The following is an 18,688-nucleotide window of genomic DNA, read 5'->3' on the forward strand; positions in this document are numbered from 1 at the left end:
GAAATTTGTTCAAACCTTTCCCCAGATCTTGCATCTTTACCCAATGTAGAGTAGTTAAGACTGAATTCCATGCTTATTCCTTAATTTCCCAAATTAATCTCAGATTGCTAGTTCTTTAATGTGCTGAGATGAAAATTTAATGTGTTGAGGTGCAATGATATAATTTTATTTTGTATAATCCAAATTTGTAACATGAATACAAATATACTTCTTTTCTTAACTTCCTATGGTCAGATCTCAACCTTAAAGTCAAAAAATAAGATGCATCTTCCTAACTAAAGAATTATTTTCTCAACTTCTTGCAAATTTATACATATGAGATTTGAATGCATTTGTTAATTTTAATCACTCCAGATTTAACTCCTGAAAAATTTGAAAGTTTACTGAGTTACCACATGCTGCAACAGAAAACACAGCTTGAAACTAGTGGGAACATTTGTTTAAATAGAGCTATTTCAAAACATTAGAAGGAATTAAACCTCAGAAAATATAAATTTGAAGAAAAAAAAAGAATAAAACTCAAAACTCCATTGGCCGAGGATTCTCAGGGTAACACTTAGAATTGTTTGCTTTGGCTGAATAGGTTCATTTGTTCTGAAATGGAGGTTAAAGAGAACACCAAGCAAGCATGAAATATTTCAGCACAGGCAGAAATGTGTGAGAGATCTGAAAATATTTAATTTCTGAGAGTTTCTGCTATTTTTTCATTGAAAAGCAGCACGGACAGAGCTTGGAGCTAAACCTTATATTGTACCTGCCTCCTGACTGAGAAAGAATATTTAAGTTTATGCTTCTGAGAACTATTCATCAAGAAATAGAAAAATAAGTAACATGTTCTTTATTAATGCATTAATATATGGTGTATGATGGAACCTATGGTAATAGTGGACCTTTGGGGATGAGGGCATTCAAAGAGCAGAAAATCAAGTCAAACAACAGGACATTTAGTCAAGAAGAAATGTACTCAGTAGTAAAACTTCAAACTCACATTTTTGCCAATATACAATAAAGTGTTTATTAACCAGTAACTACTTGCATCACACAAAACTGAAGTTGCTTAAAACCACTTATTTAGGATCACTGGAGGGAAGGTTGTATGTGAAATTAGGATTTTAAAAACAGAAATGTTTCTAATCCCCAATATGCACTACATAGTCATTGCTGCTATGTCTAAGCAAGTGCATAATAGGCAAAAAAAAACAGCTGGTTTGAAGATTATTTCATAATTACAAAAACTAAAGGGAGTTAAAATTAGGGGAAATACTAGATGTACACATTTTAGTGACAGGAAACAACAATAAATTATATCTAGATAGAAAAATCAAAATACAATTTTGTAACTGCAATATTTGCTTTCTATTCTATTGTAACATTAGAATTAGCTCAGTATTCCTGAAGAATAGTTCCAAAAATCAGTAACCCACACCCCATTGCACAGGGTACTTTCACTCTGGATGGACATATCTGAGTAACCCAAGATACAGGGCCTGAACCACATATGTAGGTAACCTCATGGAGGGGTTGCTGGACAAATGATGATAAATGAAGGTAGTAGTGGGTGGGGGGGGGAGGGGGAGGGCAGGGAAAAAAAAAGAGTATCAGCATTTGGCAGCAACCCATGGCACCATGAATTCGTGAGTCATGAGTGTTGGAGATCTAGGGATCATAGAACCACAGATTAAAACAATGGATGGGCAGACGGAGAATGGGAAAGTGCGGAAAGGTGAGAAATTCATGATCGAAAAGAGGGTGGGAAAATAGTGCTGATCATAAGTTTGGAGCAGAGATTCTTAGGGCAATGGAGGGATGGATGGGGGAAGTAATGGAATAAGAAGGTTTTAACAGTAAAATTTTATAGTTATATTTCAAGTTTTCTCTGGGGTTGCTCTCATTGTGGACTTCTTAAAAAAGAATTTTCCCCAGAGCAAAACATCATTTAGAGATTATAAATAGAGCAAGGTCTCTTTTATGTGTGTATACAAAGGAACTAATGCCTGCTTCAGGAATGGGTGAAGGACATCTCTGCTTTCATCTTACCCACTATGGCAAATGGTGTACCTCCTGCTAGCCATTCCGTGGATTTAGGCTTATACCACTACATGGCTGCTATGTAAAAGAAAAATGGATGCTGCATGGCTCAATTTCAAATCTAATGAATCTTTACAAAAAAAACACCAATATGTAATAAATTTATAATCACTTACTAAACAATTTTATCCATCATGAGATGAAGGATTAAGGCACCCTGGGTGCTATTTGAGCAGGTTAAATGGAAATATAAATGTATGTGCAGCAAACAATTTTGTACATACACCAACAAAGTTTACAACACATGGTCTTAATCTGGCACATCTTCGGCATTATCCTCAACTCTTTGTCGTCTTCTTCGGATCTTTTTCTGTAGCTGAAGTTTGTTGGTGAAGAAGATCTCTTTCCAACCAACCTCTAAAGCCAGTGCTTGCATTTCAGGGGTTATGGTATCACAATATCTCAAAACAATACGTTCCCAGAGTTCATCCAAATTGCATGTCTGCAGAGAAAACAGAACAACCTGTTGAGATACTGAAATACATTTTGCATATCTAATTTGTCCTGCTATATGTTTTTAGCGCAAACAAGCCACTTTACTCCATTCAAAGAAGGCAGGCTAGATTGGATAGGCTAGGTTTATTCTCACTGGAACACAAGAGGCTGAGGGGGTGACCTTATATAGAGATTTATAGAATTATAAGGAGCAGGTAGCCAGAATCATTTTCCCAGGGCAAGGGAGCCTAGAACTAGACTAAGATTTAAGGTGAGAAGGGGAAAAATTAAAAGGAGACCTGATGGGTATGTTCTTCCACACAGAGCGTGGTGAATATTTGAAATGAGATGGCAGAGGAAGTTGTGGAGGCAGATATTATTACAATGTTTAAAAAACATTTGGACAGGTACTTGAAAGGAAAGGAGTAGGCATCATGGTTGGTATATACAAGGTGGGCTGTAAGGGCCTACTTCTGTGTTGTACTTTTCTATGATTCTTATCAGAAAAACGAATCACAGGTATTTTGATCCAGCTGCGTATAAAATCAATATCTGGACTAAAAAGCAATTCGTTATCAAAATATCCCGAGGTAAGAAAGTGGCTGAATAAGGAGTGGATGAGAACTGCCTGCCTGCAGAAAATCAGATGGTTCTTAACCTTCATGCTGAGCTAAAAGGCTATGAATAGTTTAAGGGATTAAAAAAAAGCAGGAGAAGGAGTAGACCATATGCCCCCTTGAGTCCAATATGGTATTCAATACTATCATGAGTGATTCTCTGCAATGTCCAATATCCATACCAATCCCAAAGATTCCCTTAGCATGCAAAACAAAATGCATTAATCTCATCTTTAAGCACATTAAATGACAGAGCACACACTTGTGTCTGGGATAAAGAATTCCAAAGGTACACAATTATCCTCACTTTTGTCCTAAATGAGCTAGATTTTTGTGCTGACGACTAAACACCAGGCGAAAACATCATGGGATATTCATTGAATTCAACAACACACATTTTGAAAACTTGTACACGTTAATGATAAATTTACAATCCTAAGAATATGAGGAACTGCTTCAATGGTTGTTTAAAAAAGTTCAAAGGACTGCTTTTCTTACATTTCAAACAACAATTGTCCATTTTACAAAGCACTTGGATTAAATGTGAAGATTTTGTTGAACTATAACAATAAAGAAAACAATTCAAGAATATTGATTTTGAGGTTTCTTTCACCATGGAGGCTGAATGTATGCAACACTCATCGGTACCCAAGAAAAACAAGATAACGTGCCTCAATGACTACCGACCAGTGGCTCTGACATCCACCATCATGAAGTGCTTTGAGAGGCTGGTCATGGCACGCATTAACTCCAGTCTCCCAGGAAACCTCGACCCACTGCAATTCACCTACCGCCAAAACAGGTCTACAGCAGACGACATCTCCCTGGCCCTATACTTATCTCTGGAACACCTGGACAAGTAGAGACAACCTTCAATACTATAATTCCAAGCAAACTCATCATCAATCTCTGAGACCTGGGACTCAGCACTTCCCTCTGCAACTGGACTTCCCGACCAACAGACCGCAATCAATGAAGATAGGCAGCAACACCTCCGGCACAATTATTCTCAACAGTGGTGCCCCACAGGGCCGTGTCCTTAGCCCTCTGCTCTAATCCCTATACAGCCATGACTGCATGGCCAGATTCTGCTCTAACTCCATCTACAAGTCTGCAGATGATACCACCATAGTGGACCGCATCTCGAATAACGATGAGTACAGGAAGGAGATAGCGAGCTTAGTGACATGGTGTCATGACAACAACCTTTTCCTCAACGTTAGCAAAACAAAAGAGCTGGTCATTGATTTCAGGAAGGGGGGCAGTGCATATGCACCTGGCTACATCAACAGTGCTGAGGTCGAGAGGATTGAGAGGTTCAAGTTCCTGGGAGTGCACGTTACCAATAGCCTGGCTTGGTCCAACCACGTAGATGCCACAGCCAAGAAAACTCACCAGCACCTCTACTTCCTCAGGAGGCTAAAGAAATTGGCATGTTCCCCTTGACACTCACCAACTTTTATCAATGCACCATAGAAAGCATCCTATCTGGATGCATCACGGCTTGGTATGGCAACTGCTCTGCCCGAGACTGCAAGAAACTGCAGAGAGTTGTGGACACAGCCTAGCGCATCATGGAAACCAGCCTCCCCTCCATGGACTCTGTCTACTCTTCTCGCTGCCTTGGTAAAGCAGTCAGTGTAATCAAAGATCCCACCCTCCTGGGACATTCTCTCTTCTCCCCTCTCCCATTGGACAGAAGATAAAAAAGCCTGAAAGCATGTACCACCAGGCTCAAACAGCTTCTGTCCTGCCATTATAAGACTATTGAATGGTTCCCTAGTATGATAAGATGGACTCTGGACTCTTAACCTCACAATCTACTTCATTATGACCTTGCACCTTATTGACTACCTGCACGGCACTTTCTCTGTAACTGTGAAACTTTACTCTGCATTCTGTATTGTTTTACCTTGTACTACCTCAATGCACTGTGTAATGCATTAATCTGTATGAACGGTATGAAAGACAAGTTTTTCACTGTACCTCAGTACAAGTGACAATAATAATAGACCAATAAATCAATCCCTTTAACATTCATGTTGCAAGAAAAAGGTTTCAGAACAGTTAGCAGCTTGGAGAAAAAAAAAGAATGATTTTTGTCAGTTACTCTAAATACCAAAAACCCTTTTAAGTGGCCACAACAGTATCCAAAGTTAAAGTGAGTTTAACATGCATTTTGCATAAGATGGTAAAGGAATTGAAACCTGGGAAAGGAATGGCCAGCCAGACATTTGCTAGGGTGTTGACTGCCACTTAAAATATCTGCATGTGCTCATTAAAGGCTTCAAGGACTTTTATTGACTTGTACATGTCCAAATGCTCCCAGATGTTTGGGAGCAACAAGGCTGTTGAGCAATAAAACAATTTATCATATGACTTGAAATTTCATTGCTCTCAGATCCTTCTATGGGCTTGTCCTTCATCTTTGTAACCTCCTCCAGCCATACAATCCCTAAATCTCTCCCATCACTGCATTCTTTCAATTCCAAATTTGTGCATATCCCTGATTTCCTTCACCCACCATTGGTAAATATTTGACCCATTATCAGATAGCTTGGTTACAATCAGAGCTAATTTTATACATAATGAAGAGTTTTTTGGTATGAGATACTTCAACAGGAACAAAATGAGAAAACCAGAGTGAATTGTCCAAGTGGGCAGGGCGTGCCAAACTCCCCATGCATTGGTAATTAAGTCAAACTAGGCTGAATGACAGGGGAATGCAAAGGATAAATATTAACATGGCTCTGAATAAAGCTGCAGCTGCAATGTCAAACTGCGGTGGTAAAATGCCTCAAAACCAATATTGCTATGGGCCAGTAACTGGCCAGCTCTCTTTTCAAACAGGTAAAAGTAGCTGTATCTCCCCCTTCCTTTCTAACCTTTTTCTCCATATACCTTTAGGTACAAATTACAAAACGTCAATAAAATGTTTTCTTCTCTAGTCCTCCCAAGATATTTTTAAAAGACAAAAAGGTAAAATTCACTGCTGTGTGTACTAATGTACCAAGGAGGATCAGGGTTTGTTGTCATGACGAAGTGTAATTTGTGCTTTCAGTTATGGAGATGCATGGAAACTGAGAGGACTGTGCAGAATGAAGAAAAAAAATGAAAATAAAGTAAAATGAAACTTGAGGCAAATCACCACAGGCAGTTCACTTAGACTTTTGGAGGTGTAAAAGGAGGTTTAAGAACCTTCTATATCCTCACTTTCAGAATAATCAAGAGTAAGAAAATGTGTCATGCCATTTCAAAATGGGGAAAATATACATTTTTCAGAGAGACACAAGAGATTGCAGATGCTGGAATCTAGAACAAAAAACAAACTGCCAGAGGAATTCAGTGGGTTGAAGGCACCTGGGGGAAGGAATAGTCAATGTTTTGGGTCGACACTGTGAATGCAGAGGCAGATACATTGTAAGTTTGAACTGTATGTCTCCTGATAGATCTCAAAGATATTTGGAATGGATTGGGGTTGTTATGAGACATCAAGAATATGAGTCATCCAATTTATGCCAGCAATGGAGTCTAATTTTAAACATTCTGTATATTAAATAAAATGATGTGCTGGGTTTAAAATCATATCATATATTCCTTTGCTCTTTTGATAATATAAATGCCAAGGTGATGAAAACAGTCAATTGCAGGAGGTACTTGATACAATGTTGACAGTGATCTGAAGTTAGCCTTACATTTGCCTGGCTGGTCCCTACAGCAGTTGGATTAATGTGGATCCTGAACCATTTCTTTATTTCAAAATTCTGAAGAGCATTTCAGTAGCCCCCTCTGTTGGTGACAGTAATATTACACTCAAAATTGTGCTCACTGTTATGATGTTTGTACTCGATTCAAATATATTTTTCTCAAGCATCTTCTGCTCATCAAGTGAGGATGTACACTGGTGAAAACAACTCTGGGCACCCAAGCCTCAAGTCTCTCCAGCAAGCTGCCATTTTGTGGTATTAAATAGGCAGGCAGGAAGTGGGGTCCCAAAACACCAGAACTTTACTCTTTTACAAAAACTGCATCGAAAATACAGCATTATCTCAGCAATATGTCAATGCTTACACTCCAATGTGAACCTCTTTCCAACCTACTTCACTAACTCTATTAGCAGTTCCTTCTATTGTTTTTTTTCCCTTGTGCACTTATCTAAATTCCCTTTAAGTACATGCAAGTGCGGATCGGCAATAACATCTCCTCTTTGCTGACTCCTCAAGGATGCGTGCTTAGCCCATTGCTCTACTCTCATTACTGTGTGGCTAAGCACAGCTCAAACATCATCTATAAATTTGCCGATGACACCACGGTTGATGGTAGAATCTCAGACAGTGATGAGGAGGCTTACAGGAGTGAGATAGATCAGCTGGTTGAGTGGTGTCGCAACAACAACCTCGCACTCAATATCAACAAGATCAAGGAACTGATTGGGGACTTCAGGAAGGGGAAGTCGGGAGAACACACACCAGTCCTCATTGAGGGGTCAGTGGTGGAAAGGGCAAGGAGCCTCAAGTTCCTGGGCGTCAACATCTCAGAAGATCTATCCTGGGACCAACTCATTGACACAATCATGAAGAAGGCACACCAGCAGCTCTACTTCATTAGGAGTTTGAGGAGATTTGGTATGTCACCAAAGACTTTTGCAAATTTCTACAGATGTACAGTGGAGAGCATTCTGACTGGTTGCATCACAGATTAGTATGGAGCCTCCAATGCACAGGATAGCAAGAGGCTGCAGAGGGTTATAGACTCAGCCAGCTCCATCATGGACACAACCCTCCCCACCATCGAGGGCATCTTCAAGCGGTGATGCCTAAATAAGGCAGCATCTATCATTAAGGACCCTCAGTATCTGGGACATGACCTCTTCACAGTACTACCATCAGGGAGGAGGTACAGGAGCCCGAAGACCCAAACTCAACAATTCAGGAACAGCTTCTTCCCCTCTGCCATCAGATTTCTGAATGATCCATGAACACTACCTCATTATTCCTTTTTTATTTGCACTATTTTTAGTAATTTATAGATTTTTGTGTCTTTGCACTGTACTGCTGCTGAAAAATAACACGACCTGATTCTGAAGCTATTTGCCTCACTGTCTCTTTCATAACAACATAGAAGATGACCATTTGGCCCAACTGATCTGTACTGGCTCTCAAGAGCAATCCCATTCCCTCACTTATTTCCCTGTAGTCTATTCTTTCACTTGTATACATTAACACTAAGGATATGTGTGATGGAGGGAATGCAGCAAAGGTTTACTTGTTTGATTCCTGGGATGATGGGGTTGTTATATGAGGGTTAGGCCTGTACTCTAGAGTTTGAAAGCAAGAGAGATGACCTTATTGAAATATACAAATTCCTTACAGGCCTCAACAGGGTTGATGCAGCAGCTGACATTTCCCCTGGCTAGTGTATTTAGAAACAGGGGATATAGCCGTGAGATAAGGGGTCAGCCGTGTAGAATAGAGATGAAAAGCAATTTTTTCATTCAAATGGTAGTGAATCTTTGGAATTCTCTACTCAAGAGGGCTCTAGAGGCTCAGTCACTCAGTATATTTAAAAAAAAATTATTACATTTTTAGATTAAGGGAATCAAGGAATTGGGGTTTGTACAGGAAGGTGACCCCAAAGTAAAAGATTAGCCATGATCTTACTGAATGACAAAGTAGGCATGAGGGAAATGACCTACTCCTGCTGCTATTTCTTCAGTTCTTATACAGCCAAGTTGATGAAGAATGTTCTGAAAAACTGACATTTTTCTTTGTAGAGGCTTCCAGGGTGATTGATAGCACGTACAATAATTTATTGTTTTACATTGTGTGTGTAGTCTGCATGGCTATAAACACTAAGACTCTAATTTGAGAACCCCAGCCATCAACCAAATTTGGATCCGTAGTGAAACAGGCTCGAGTAACCATATTCAATGATTTGCCATTATACTCAAAATATGAGATAAATGTAAATTATTCTAATTTTTCAGGCTTATGAAACATTAATGATTTAATAACAAAAATCAGCTTACTTTTTTAAACTTTCTGGATGCTTGGGAAAGTCTGGCGATGTCTTCAAGCTCCAGAAATGAAATTATATAAAGAAGCAAGCCTTCAGGGAGACGTTCAAGATAATCAAACTGCTGTTGACACAGGTTACAAACGTACTTGAGGATATCATGGCCGAAAATTACAGCAACATGAACTAAAGTTCAACACACAAGAAAGTTATTTAGAAAATTTTTACTGCAATAATCAGAGGTTTAAATCCTGAAATTTAGTATGAGGATTACAAATGCATGATTAAGTTGGTGGCTGTTTGCATACTATAAGTAGCACATCAACATCAAGTTGCCTGTTTGTTTTAAATGATTTCAGAATGCATTTATTGCAAAGCATGTGACTGATTGGTTGGATACGTCAGAGGCTAACATCATGAATGGCTGGAACCATTTAAAGCTAGCCCGTCTGCAATAAAGAAAATTAGCCTACACTTGTTAAAGGAGACCTGGATTACAGCTGGAACAGGTGCTGGGAGTGGTTTTACAAATGAATCTGACCTTAAAAACATTGAAGAATGCCACAGCATGGTATGGAACAGGTCCCAAGGCTTTCAAACTCTGCCCAGGCGGTCTTAGCGAGGAGAATTAGAAAGTACAAGAGAGGCAATGCATCTTCCAGGCTACCAGACATAAACTCATAGGGAAGTGAGAGCAGAAAGTCGTCAAGGACGACGTCATGAGTCAAGTCCCGTGGACCACAAGAATTTCAATGACATCGCACAGGTGGTCAAAGTCACGACTACCCTTTTGTCACCCCCAGAATAAATTTCCTGCCTATGGGAAAGCTTTCAAACTCAAATTTCAACCAAATCTACAGAAAACTCAAAACATTGAATGTTATGCCTATTGATTCTCAGTTACCCCATGTCATCCTTATGTTATTGCAACACCCTCACTAAGCTCTGTGCAAATCTGGATCAGTTTTGCAGGTCCGGCTGCTTGTTAGCACTGAGGTTGGAAAGATTAATAAAGGTTGATATTTTAACTTCAAACTGATCAAAGTTTGTAATGCCTGTTTGTATTTTTTCCACCAACAATCATTTGCTAAATCTAAGCACCTGAATGCAAGATATATGCTGTCTAGCACAGTGCACATTTCTTGCTTGTGGAATTGGCAACACTTCAAAATTTTTCTAAAGGAAAAGAAAATTGCAAACCCCCCTGCTCCAAAATTGCAGCTGAAGTTTCATTTTAATCCACAAAAGATTTATCTAGAAACTCTACTGCACCCAGAGCCAAAAACTTCATTTGCAACTGTGGTCCAAGGTCCTGAGCATAAATGATCATATTTTACACATTTTCAGAATCAAATATGTGCTGCCCAATATTATTTGAGGCTGGGATCAGGGAATCCGTGATTACAGGTCCCCAACTGAGGAGGGAAAGGGCATGGAGAGAAAAAAAAGAGGGAGGGGAAAAAAGACAGATTTTAAAAAGGTTGGAGCAGGGCAGTAAAATCACTTGTCAGTGAACACTGGGAATAATAGGATTACAAAACAAAATCAGTCTCAAAAGAGATTGCTATGGATTAAGCTATTTAACAATGGATCTCCATAGATTAAGTTGTTTTGTAGTGCGATGAAACCATGGAAATAGTTTTGTTTAAGCTCTATCATTGTCCATATATATCATCTGATTGTGCTCAATGCTCATTTGAAAATATACAAGCAATGTTAAAGAAAGCAAAATAATATCAAAGATCAAATGGTCAAGGTCTTGCTTCAAGAACAAAACACCAAAAGCATTTCAAATAGAATAGTTCACCAATTTACACCGATGACCCTAATTTAATAGTACTTGATGCAAAGGCAAATTTTGCAGGGTTCAGCTAGCAATCTTATAAAATTCACCCATGTAACTGCAATATTGTGGAAATTGGCAGATACAAGCCCATTTGGCTACCCTGAACAACAAAGTACACAAAAGGATAAAATGATCTTGTAATCTTTCTCACGTCAGCAGTTCTTCGAGCTATGCTTATTCTGGATCTCACTAAAGGTCTGTCAAGACCACATTGGCTCTATGTAAAGGCAATCCAGTGAGTTCTGCTTCAATGCACTCTCTCCAAAGCTCAGCACATCTTTGGTTCGTCTGCAGTCACCTTCATTCTACGTCCCCAAGTTCTTGATTCTCCATCAGTGGAAACAGTTCCTCTCCACCTACTCTGTCGAAAACCTTCATTATTTAAATATCTATCAGCTTCCCTTATAATCCCTCTGTTCCAAGGAGAATATAGCTATTCCAGAGTATCCATCTAACTTAATCTCTCATCCCTGAAAACATTTGGTAATTCTCTTCTGCATCCTCTCTAAAGTTATCTCACGTATTCCTAAAGTGTGGTGCCCAGAAGTGATATATAATCCAGTTATGGTTGAATCAATGTTTTATAAAAATTTATCATGACTTTCTTCCACATATGCTCTCTGCTTCATTGAGCATCGTACCATAAGTATTGTAAATTACTTCCTCCTTCTGCATCTCCATTGTGTTGATACTACAAATTGCCATGGACAATTTGAGTTAAACATCATTGGTATCTCCCATAAGCATTTAGAATACTTAATATCCAATTATACCAGAGTATGATCTGGAGCAGGGAAGTGTAGCAGGGAAATCATCTTGCTCTGCATAAGCTAGCTACTCTCATCAGGCCAATGAAGTCTTTTGTCTGTTAAATCCAGGTAACTATAGTAATGGAAATTAAAAAACTGCAGATGTTGGAGATCTGAAATATATTTTAGGCCTGCAACCTTTTGTCAGAGTTAGGAAAGAGAATTGCAAGTTAGTTTTTGACAGGGGAGAAGTCGGGGTGCAGGGTGTGGGGTGGGTGGGGGTTTGGGGTTACTTTGGGGGGGGAGGGGGGGCGGTGGGTAAGGATGTGGAGAAAGAGAAACTGCTGAGGGCAAACAAACCTAAAGGGACAGGCAGAAATCTCACCAGAGAGCGGCCAGTTTAATTGTTGAAATCTCTGCTGAATTTACTCGAGGGACTCTTTCTCTTCCACAGATGTTGCCTGATCTGCTGTGTTTTTCCAATATTTTTTGTTTAATTTCCAATTTCTAGCATCTGCAGTTCTTCTGATTTTTTTAAATTTACTATTGAATTCGCTGCCATTTCTCTTCCATGAATGTCAAAACATTTAAAAGTTCCCACAAAAGAGCAAAGATTCCCACCTGTCCCTTTCTCCTTGTGTCGCCCTCAGTGGTTTCTTTTCCTATACATCTCTCCCATCTTTCTGCTACTGAAAACTACTTGTCTTGTGTGACGAGATGGACTCCTGGCCTCATCATGGGCCTTGCACCTTATTGTCTGCCTGCACCGCACTTTCTCTGTCACTGTAACACTATATTCCGCATTCTGTTATTGCTGTTTCCTTGTACTACATCAATGTACCTGATAGGACGAAATGATCTGTATGGATGTCACGCAAAACAAAGTTTTCACTGTACCTCGTACATGTGACGATAATAGACCAATTTACCATACTAACTCATATCTCTCTCTTTCCTCATTCTGACAAAGGCTTGCAGACTAGAAGTGCATATTCTTTCTCTTTCCATAAATGCTGCTCTCCTGCTGAGCTTTTCTAGCATTATCCATTCTAACATTAGTAATGGTCCTGGAACTGATCACGTCTGTCACCCAGCTCCTCACTTAGGACTGCATATGTTGAAAATCTTCTTATCATGGCAATAGTAGAAATTGCAGTGCACATTATGACCATGTAAAGGATCATTGTGTGCCATCCTAACAACCATTTTGTTCATGGGCCACTGCTCTCACCATTCAAGCAGCATTGCACCTTTTCTTTGTCTGTTGTGGAGTTCACAAAGGAAAATACACAAACAGAACAGAGTCCGAAGTCCTAAGGATTGGAGGAGAGATGCCCTATTGAGTGACTTTGGGGGGGGGGGGGGGAGGGGTGCATTCTGGCTAGCCAGAGAATATGGGCAATGAAGGGTTAACCAGAGAAATCAAAGCATTCAAGAATGTTCAAAGTTGAAGTTGGTGGGTGCAGCCCTGAAGGACAGAAGGTAAACTATGGGACTTAGCAGTGTGGTGATGTGGTACAAAGGACTGCTGTCCGGGGGAAGAGCTAATTCCTGTCACTCCCAGGACAACATGCAAGGGAAGGGATGTCATGAGTGCAAAATAAAAGCACTGTGCAATCTGATTTCTAGGCTATCATCTCTCACCTCATCCAATATGGCATTGAGAATCTTGAATTTCTGGTGACATCATAAACTAATTAGGAATGCATCCACCCAAGGATTACTGAAATTTCCCACTTTGCCACCCCCACACTCCTAGGAAGGGGTGCAGCCTTCCACAAGAAAACAAAATGAAATAAGAGCAGGAGTAGGCCACCTGGCTCCTCAACCCTGCCCCATCATTCAATATGATCATGGCTGATCTACTCTGGCCTCGCCTCCTCTTCTGTGCCAGTTCCCTGTAACCCTCAATTCTGCAATCTTCCACAAATGTATCCACCTCCATCTTAAATAGTTCAATGGTCTAGTCTCCACAACCCTCTGCAAAAAAGAAATTTCTCTGCACGTCAGTTTTAAATGACCAGTCCTTTATTCTGTAGTTATGTCCCTTGTCCCCTCCTACTAGTGAACACATCTTATAGAGCTTTATAAAATTATGAGGGACACAGACAGGAATAGATAGTCGGAGTCTGTTTTCCAGGGCAGGAGAGCCTAGAACAGATGGCACAGGTTTAAGGTGAGAGGGGAGATCTGAGTGGGAAGCTTTTCTTAACTTACCTCTTATCTCCTTTGGTCTGCCTCCAATGCTACTACATCATTTTTTTTTAAAGTAAGGGTACTAAAACTGTGCCCCGTACTCCAGGTGTGGCCTCATCAAACACCCTACAGAACTGTTACAAAACCTCCCTATTGTTAAACTCCAAACCATTTGCAATAAAGGCCAAAATGCCATTTATCTTAACTACTTGTTGGACCTACCTGCTAGTTTTTTGTGATTCATGCACTAGAACACTAAATTCCTCTGTACTTCACTCATTTGCAGTCTTTCTCCATTTAGATAATATTCTGCTTTTTGATTCTTGCTACTCAAGTGCATAACCTTACACTTTCCCATATTGAACTCCATTTGCCAACAATCACTCAGTCTATCTATATCCCATTGCAACATCCTCATCACAATATACCCCACCATTTATTTTTTGTGTCATGCCAAACTGGATACCCCCTCCTCTAGACCGTTAATATAAATAGTAAATAAATTTAGGGCCAAGAACTGATTCTTGCTGTACTCCCCTAATTATATCCTTCCAAGAGATGGCCCATTTATTCCAACTCTATGTTTTCTATGTGATAGCCAGTTCCCAACATATTCACACCGGCAGCTGACTCATCACATGTAAATGAAGCACTGGGGTTAAAATAGCCTGAATAGCAATTTAATGATTTCAGGCCATTTGATGCCTGACCAACTACCAAGCTCAACTAAACCCACTGATTTAAATTGTGCACTCCTTGCCCATCACTATGACTTCAATCTCTATCTCCAGGGCTTTATCTTGAAATAGGGTGATGGGAAGCTGGATTTAAATTTAATTATACCTTTTAAAAGCTTTTCTCAGAGAAAAAAAATCACCCTTTTTAATCAATTGAATTAAGGTGTTAATGGTAACAATTGATTGAAGATTAATCAGGTAAATAGTAAATTCCAGGTGCAGCAATAACAGGGAAAAATATGAGGATGTATTCAAACTACATACTCTATCTTTAGTAATATACCCTTTCCAAAATATGCAACAAATGTAACCTACCACACCTCTATAAATTCTCTTACCTTGTAGATTAAGATCATCTAAGAAGTCCTGGTAAGAGTTCTTTTGTTCACCGGGATTCACATTTCGAAATTCACTCCGAAGTGAAATTTTCCACCACCTCCAGATTACCTGCGTTCATATGGAATTACAGGCCGTCACAAGTAATCTGCACAATAACATTTATTTGCATGTACTTCCATAATCTTAAAATGGAGAAGTTTTCAAATTTGTGAAGAGGTTTAAGTTGAAAAATCTAATAAACTAATCTCAACCATTATGAATTTGTAATGAAAGATACTTTGATAAAGGCAAAGAAATTAAGCTGCATCATGCTAATACTTTTAGAGCTACCTATCTGCAAACTAAAAAAAACTTATTTGCCAGGTCAAGTCCACTCCAGAAATTCTTCTGTGTGCTCCTGTCATAAGTTACATGTGTTGATAATGTAATATCCATATCAACAACACAGAAGATGACATACTGTAAATTCCTATTCAATATTCTTCCATTTATTGTCTATTCCCTTGTCTCGTTGCACCTTCTCAACTACCTTATATTTTTCTGGAACAAATTCCATTTGCCACTTTTGTACTCAATTGATCAGATGATCTGTATAGTTTCCAGAAGTCTAAAGGCTCACTTTCACTGTCAACCACAGAATCATTTTTTGTATCATCTGCAAACGTTTTTATCATTCCCCTGTACTTAGGTCTAAATCATAAATAGACACTATAGACAGCAGGAGACAAGTACAAATAGCTCTGTGAAACCCCTCTGGTGACAATCTTAGTCACAAAAACACCCATCAATTATTACCCTCTTTCAAAAATCCATGTAAATGACATCAAATGAACAGCCTTCAAGGACCCTCATTCCCTCAAAGTAATTCAATCAAGTCAGCCAGATATGAACAAGCCTTGCTTAAACAGCACCTTTCTAAATGGTTTGCCATACAACTATTTTGGTAAAATCTAATGACCCTGGTGGCATGATTGTTTAAATCATTACCTTAAGCACCTATGCTTCCACAATTGCCATGGAAGATAATCTTGGCCTCCTGGGAATCATCCTTAGAATCTGATTTCCCTGTTACATAAACAAGCCACAGAAGATGACTTTGAAATTCATAAATGATAGTCAGAACATTATTAAGTATTAACCTGTGTGATCTTATACTGCTGGTGACTCATAACCTGAAAAGTGATGGAGTGCAACCCCTGGTGGTTGATGATTGTCATGGAATCTGATGCAAGGTGCCAAATGGAAAATAATTATTTCCTGATCTTTGGGGAATTCTATGGTACTGACTTGTAGTCAGATCTTGCATTGAATTTCATTTGGACAAACAATTGTTCTAATGAATAAGTTTCCAAAGCTGGCAACAATGAAGTAGCACAAACCGATTAATTTATCATGTGTCCTATTCTATCCCTGCATTGAATTTCAGGAATTTGGCAAAATTCCTTCATTTTTTTTCCTTGATGGACTCAATTGTATGAAGGTACTTTAACTTAACAATTCCTGGTAGCTATGGTTGAGATTCTAAACAGGGTTGCAAAGTTAAAATAGGCAAGGACAAGTTGGCTGAAATCCAGTCAAATTTACCTGGCGTCTTTTCCTTCCTTTCTTAAAAGGATGAAACAAGGCAAAGATTTCTTGCGTATACAGCCTGCTAAATAAGTATATCTTGCTTACTTCAGAACATCTATAACAGGAGGAATGACAAATAGTGTTATCTCACAATGCATGCAGACTCACTATCCAGTTTTGCATGATAACTTAATTTTCCAGATATCCTTTTAGATTATAGAATATTGTTTTAAGTTTCTGCCCAAATATTGTCATGGAAACAAAGCACCATGGACTTCCTCCATTGTGACAAATTCAGATCCAGCAATTCAAAGCTGAGCTCCAAGAGACACCAGGGGCATCTGCAGCAGAATTACATTCTGTAACAGTTTGTAACCATTTGTAACCTTAAACATCCCTCATTCTACCACTAGTAGCAAGCCAAATAATCAACCCTTACTCAATAGCAATTGTAGGACATGCTAGAAACAGCACCAAGCAGCAGCACCAGAAGCAGCAAGTGTACCCAAAAATGAGGTGACAACCTGGCAAAGCTACACATGGGAGTATTTAAACAGTGGTAGTGTCCTTCGATAGACCAAAGTGATTCCACATCCAACAGATCTTACCATTAGCTCTGTGGTCCTGTCACATCCAGTTGTGGATGATGTTAGAACTTAACTGCTAACTAGAAATACTTACCAAGTCGGGCAGCATCTTTGGAGAGAGAAAACAGAATCAATTTTGAGAACTGATGAAGGTCACCGACCTGAAGCAAAATCAATGCAAAATCAAAATCAATGTTTCTCTCTTCACAGATGCTGCCTGACTTACTGAATATTTTTGGCATTTTCTGTTTGTGCTTCAGATTTCTGGCATCCACAATTCTTTACTTCAATTAACTGGAAGAGGCTGATAAAGGGCCATTCCATTCTCAATGACGACAGGGTTTAGCATGATTGAAAAAGACAATCTGAAGTCAATCATCGTTAGCTGAAACACCTCATGCTCTTCCCTGAGATCCCAACCACCACACAAGCCAGTCTTCAGCCAATTTGATTTACTTCATGATATGTCAAAAATATCCCGAGAGATCTGTATACTGCAAAGGCTATGACCATGATAATATCTCAGCTGTTGTGCTATGCTCCAGTTGATCTGTAGCTCTAGCCAAGCTGTTCCAATGCAGCTGCAACACCAGTATCTACCAACAACATGGAAACTCTAACCTTTATCATTAGGTTCATGGTCCAAACATGAGCAGAAGAGCTGAAATCCTGAAGGTGAGAGAGACTGCTTTTGACATCAAAGCAGCATTATACTAATATATTAAGGAGCTTTGATTCCCATTGGCTTCAATGCTACCATGGAGAAAATCCTCTGCAGGCATAAGTCAAGCCAAACACAATGGAAAATATTTGTGGTCATTGGGACAAAATTGGCTGAGGAAAATGCTGCAACAATTATCCCAGAAGTGTCCTGAGCCTAATTATCTTCAGCTACTTTGTCCATTAGAAGATCAAAAGTGGGGACAGTCATTGATAGGGCAATTATGCAATGATTAATTCTATCTATAGTTCTTCAGAAAATGAAGCAATGTATGTCTGCTTGCAACAAAGCTTGGAGTACATTCAGATATGGGCTGGTAATTAGTATAACATATAAATCACATGTTCCAGGCAATGACCATCTCTCACTGGAATTTGACCACCTTGCAACCCACTCTCCAAAACCTGATATTCAAGAGCATTACTGTCTTGGAATATCCTACTGTTAACAACCTACGGCATAATTTACCAGAACCTCAACCAGACCAGCAACAGGAAAACTACTGGCGACAACATGTCAGAAGCTGCATACTCTATATTGAATGAGTCACTTCTGATGCAAAATACTTCCCACAATCAACAGGGCACAAGCCAGGAGCATGTTATAATATTCTTCACCTGCTCGAATGAGTGCATTAACAACAACATTTGAGAAACTCAATCCAAGCCAAAAAGCTTCCTGTTTGATTCCTATCCAATCCACAACACTGACCATTCACATTTTCCACCACCATTACACCTTCATCACAGTGAAAATTCAAAGCTCAACTCATTAAGACTAGTTCCCAAC

The 18,688-nt window shown here is 39.3% G+C and overlaps 1 protein-coding gene across 1 annotated transcript in view; it reads right to left on the reverse strand.

Moving 5' to 3' along the window:
• Nucleotides 1-994: 994 nt before the first annotated feature.
• The window catches only part of LOC127571116 (F-box only protein 36-like), a 38,048-nt gene continuing 20,354 nt past the window's right edge, over nt 995-18,688 (reverse strand). The window contains exons 2-4 of the mRNA XM_052017187.1: nt 15,022-15,130; nt 9,169-9,341; nt 995-2,530 (exon numbers count right to left, since the gene is read on the reverse strand). Coding sequence (XP_051873147.1) covers nt 2,339-2,530; nt 9,169-9,341; nt 15,022-15,130 — 474 coding nt within the window. The 3' untranslated portion in view covers nt 995-2,338. The remainder of the gene's footprint in view (nt 2,531-9,168; nt 9,342-15,021; nt 15,131-18,688) is intronic.

The sequence above is a fragment of the Pristis pectinata genome, chromosome 6, assembly GCF_009764475.1.
Source record: "Pristis pectinata isolate sPriPec2 chromosome 6, sPriPec2.1.pri, whole genome shotgun sequence".
In the NCBI taxonomy this organism is placed as follows: domain Eukaryota; kingdom Metazoa; phylum Chordata; class Chondrichthyes; order Rhinopristiformes; family Pristidae; genus Pristis; species Pristis pectinata.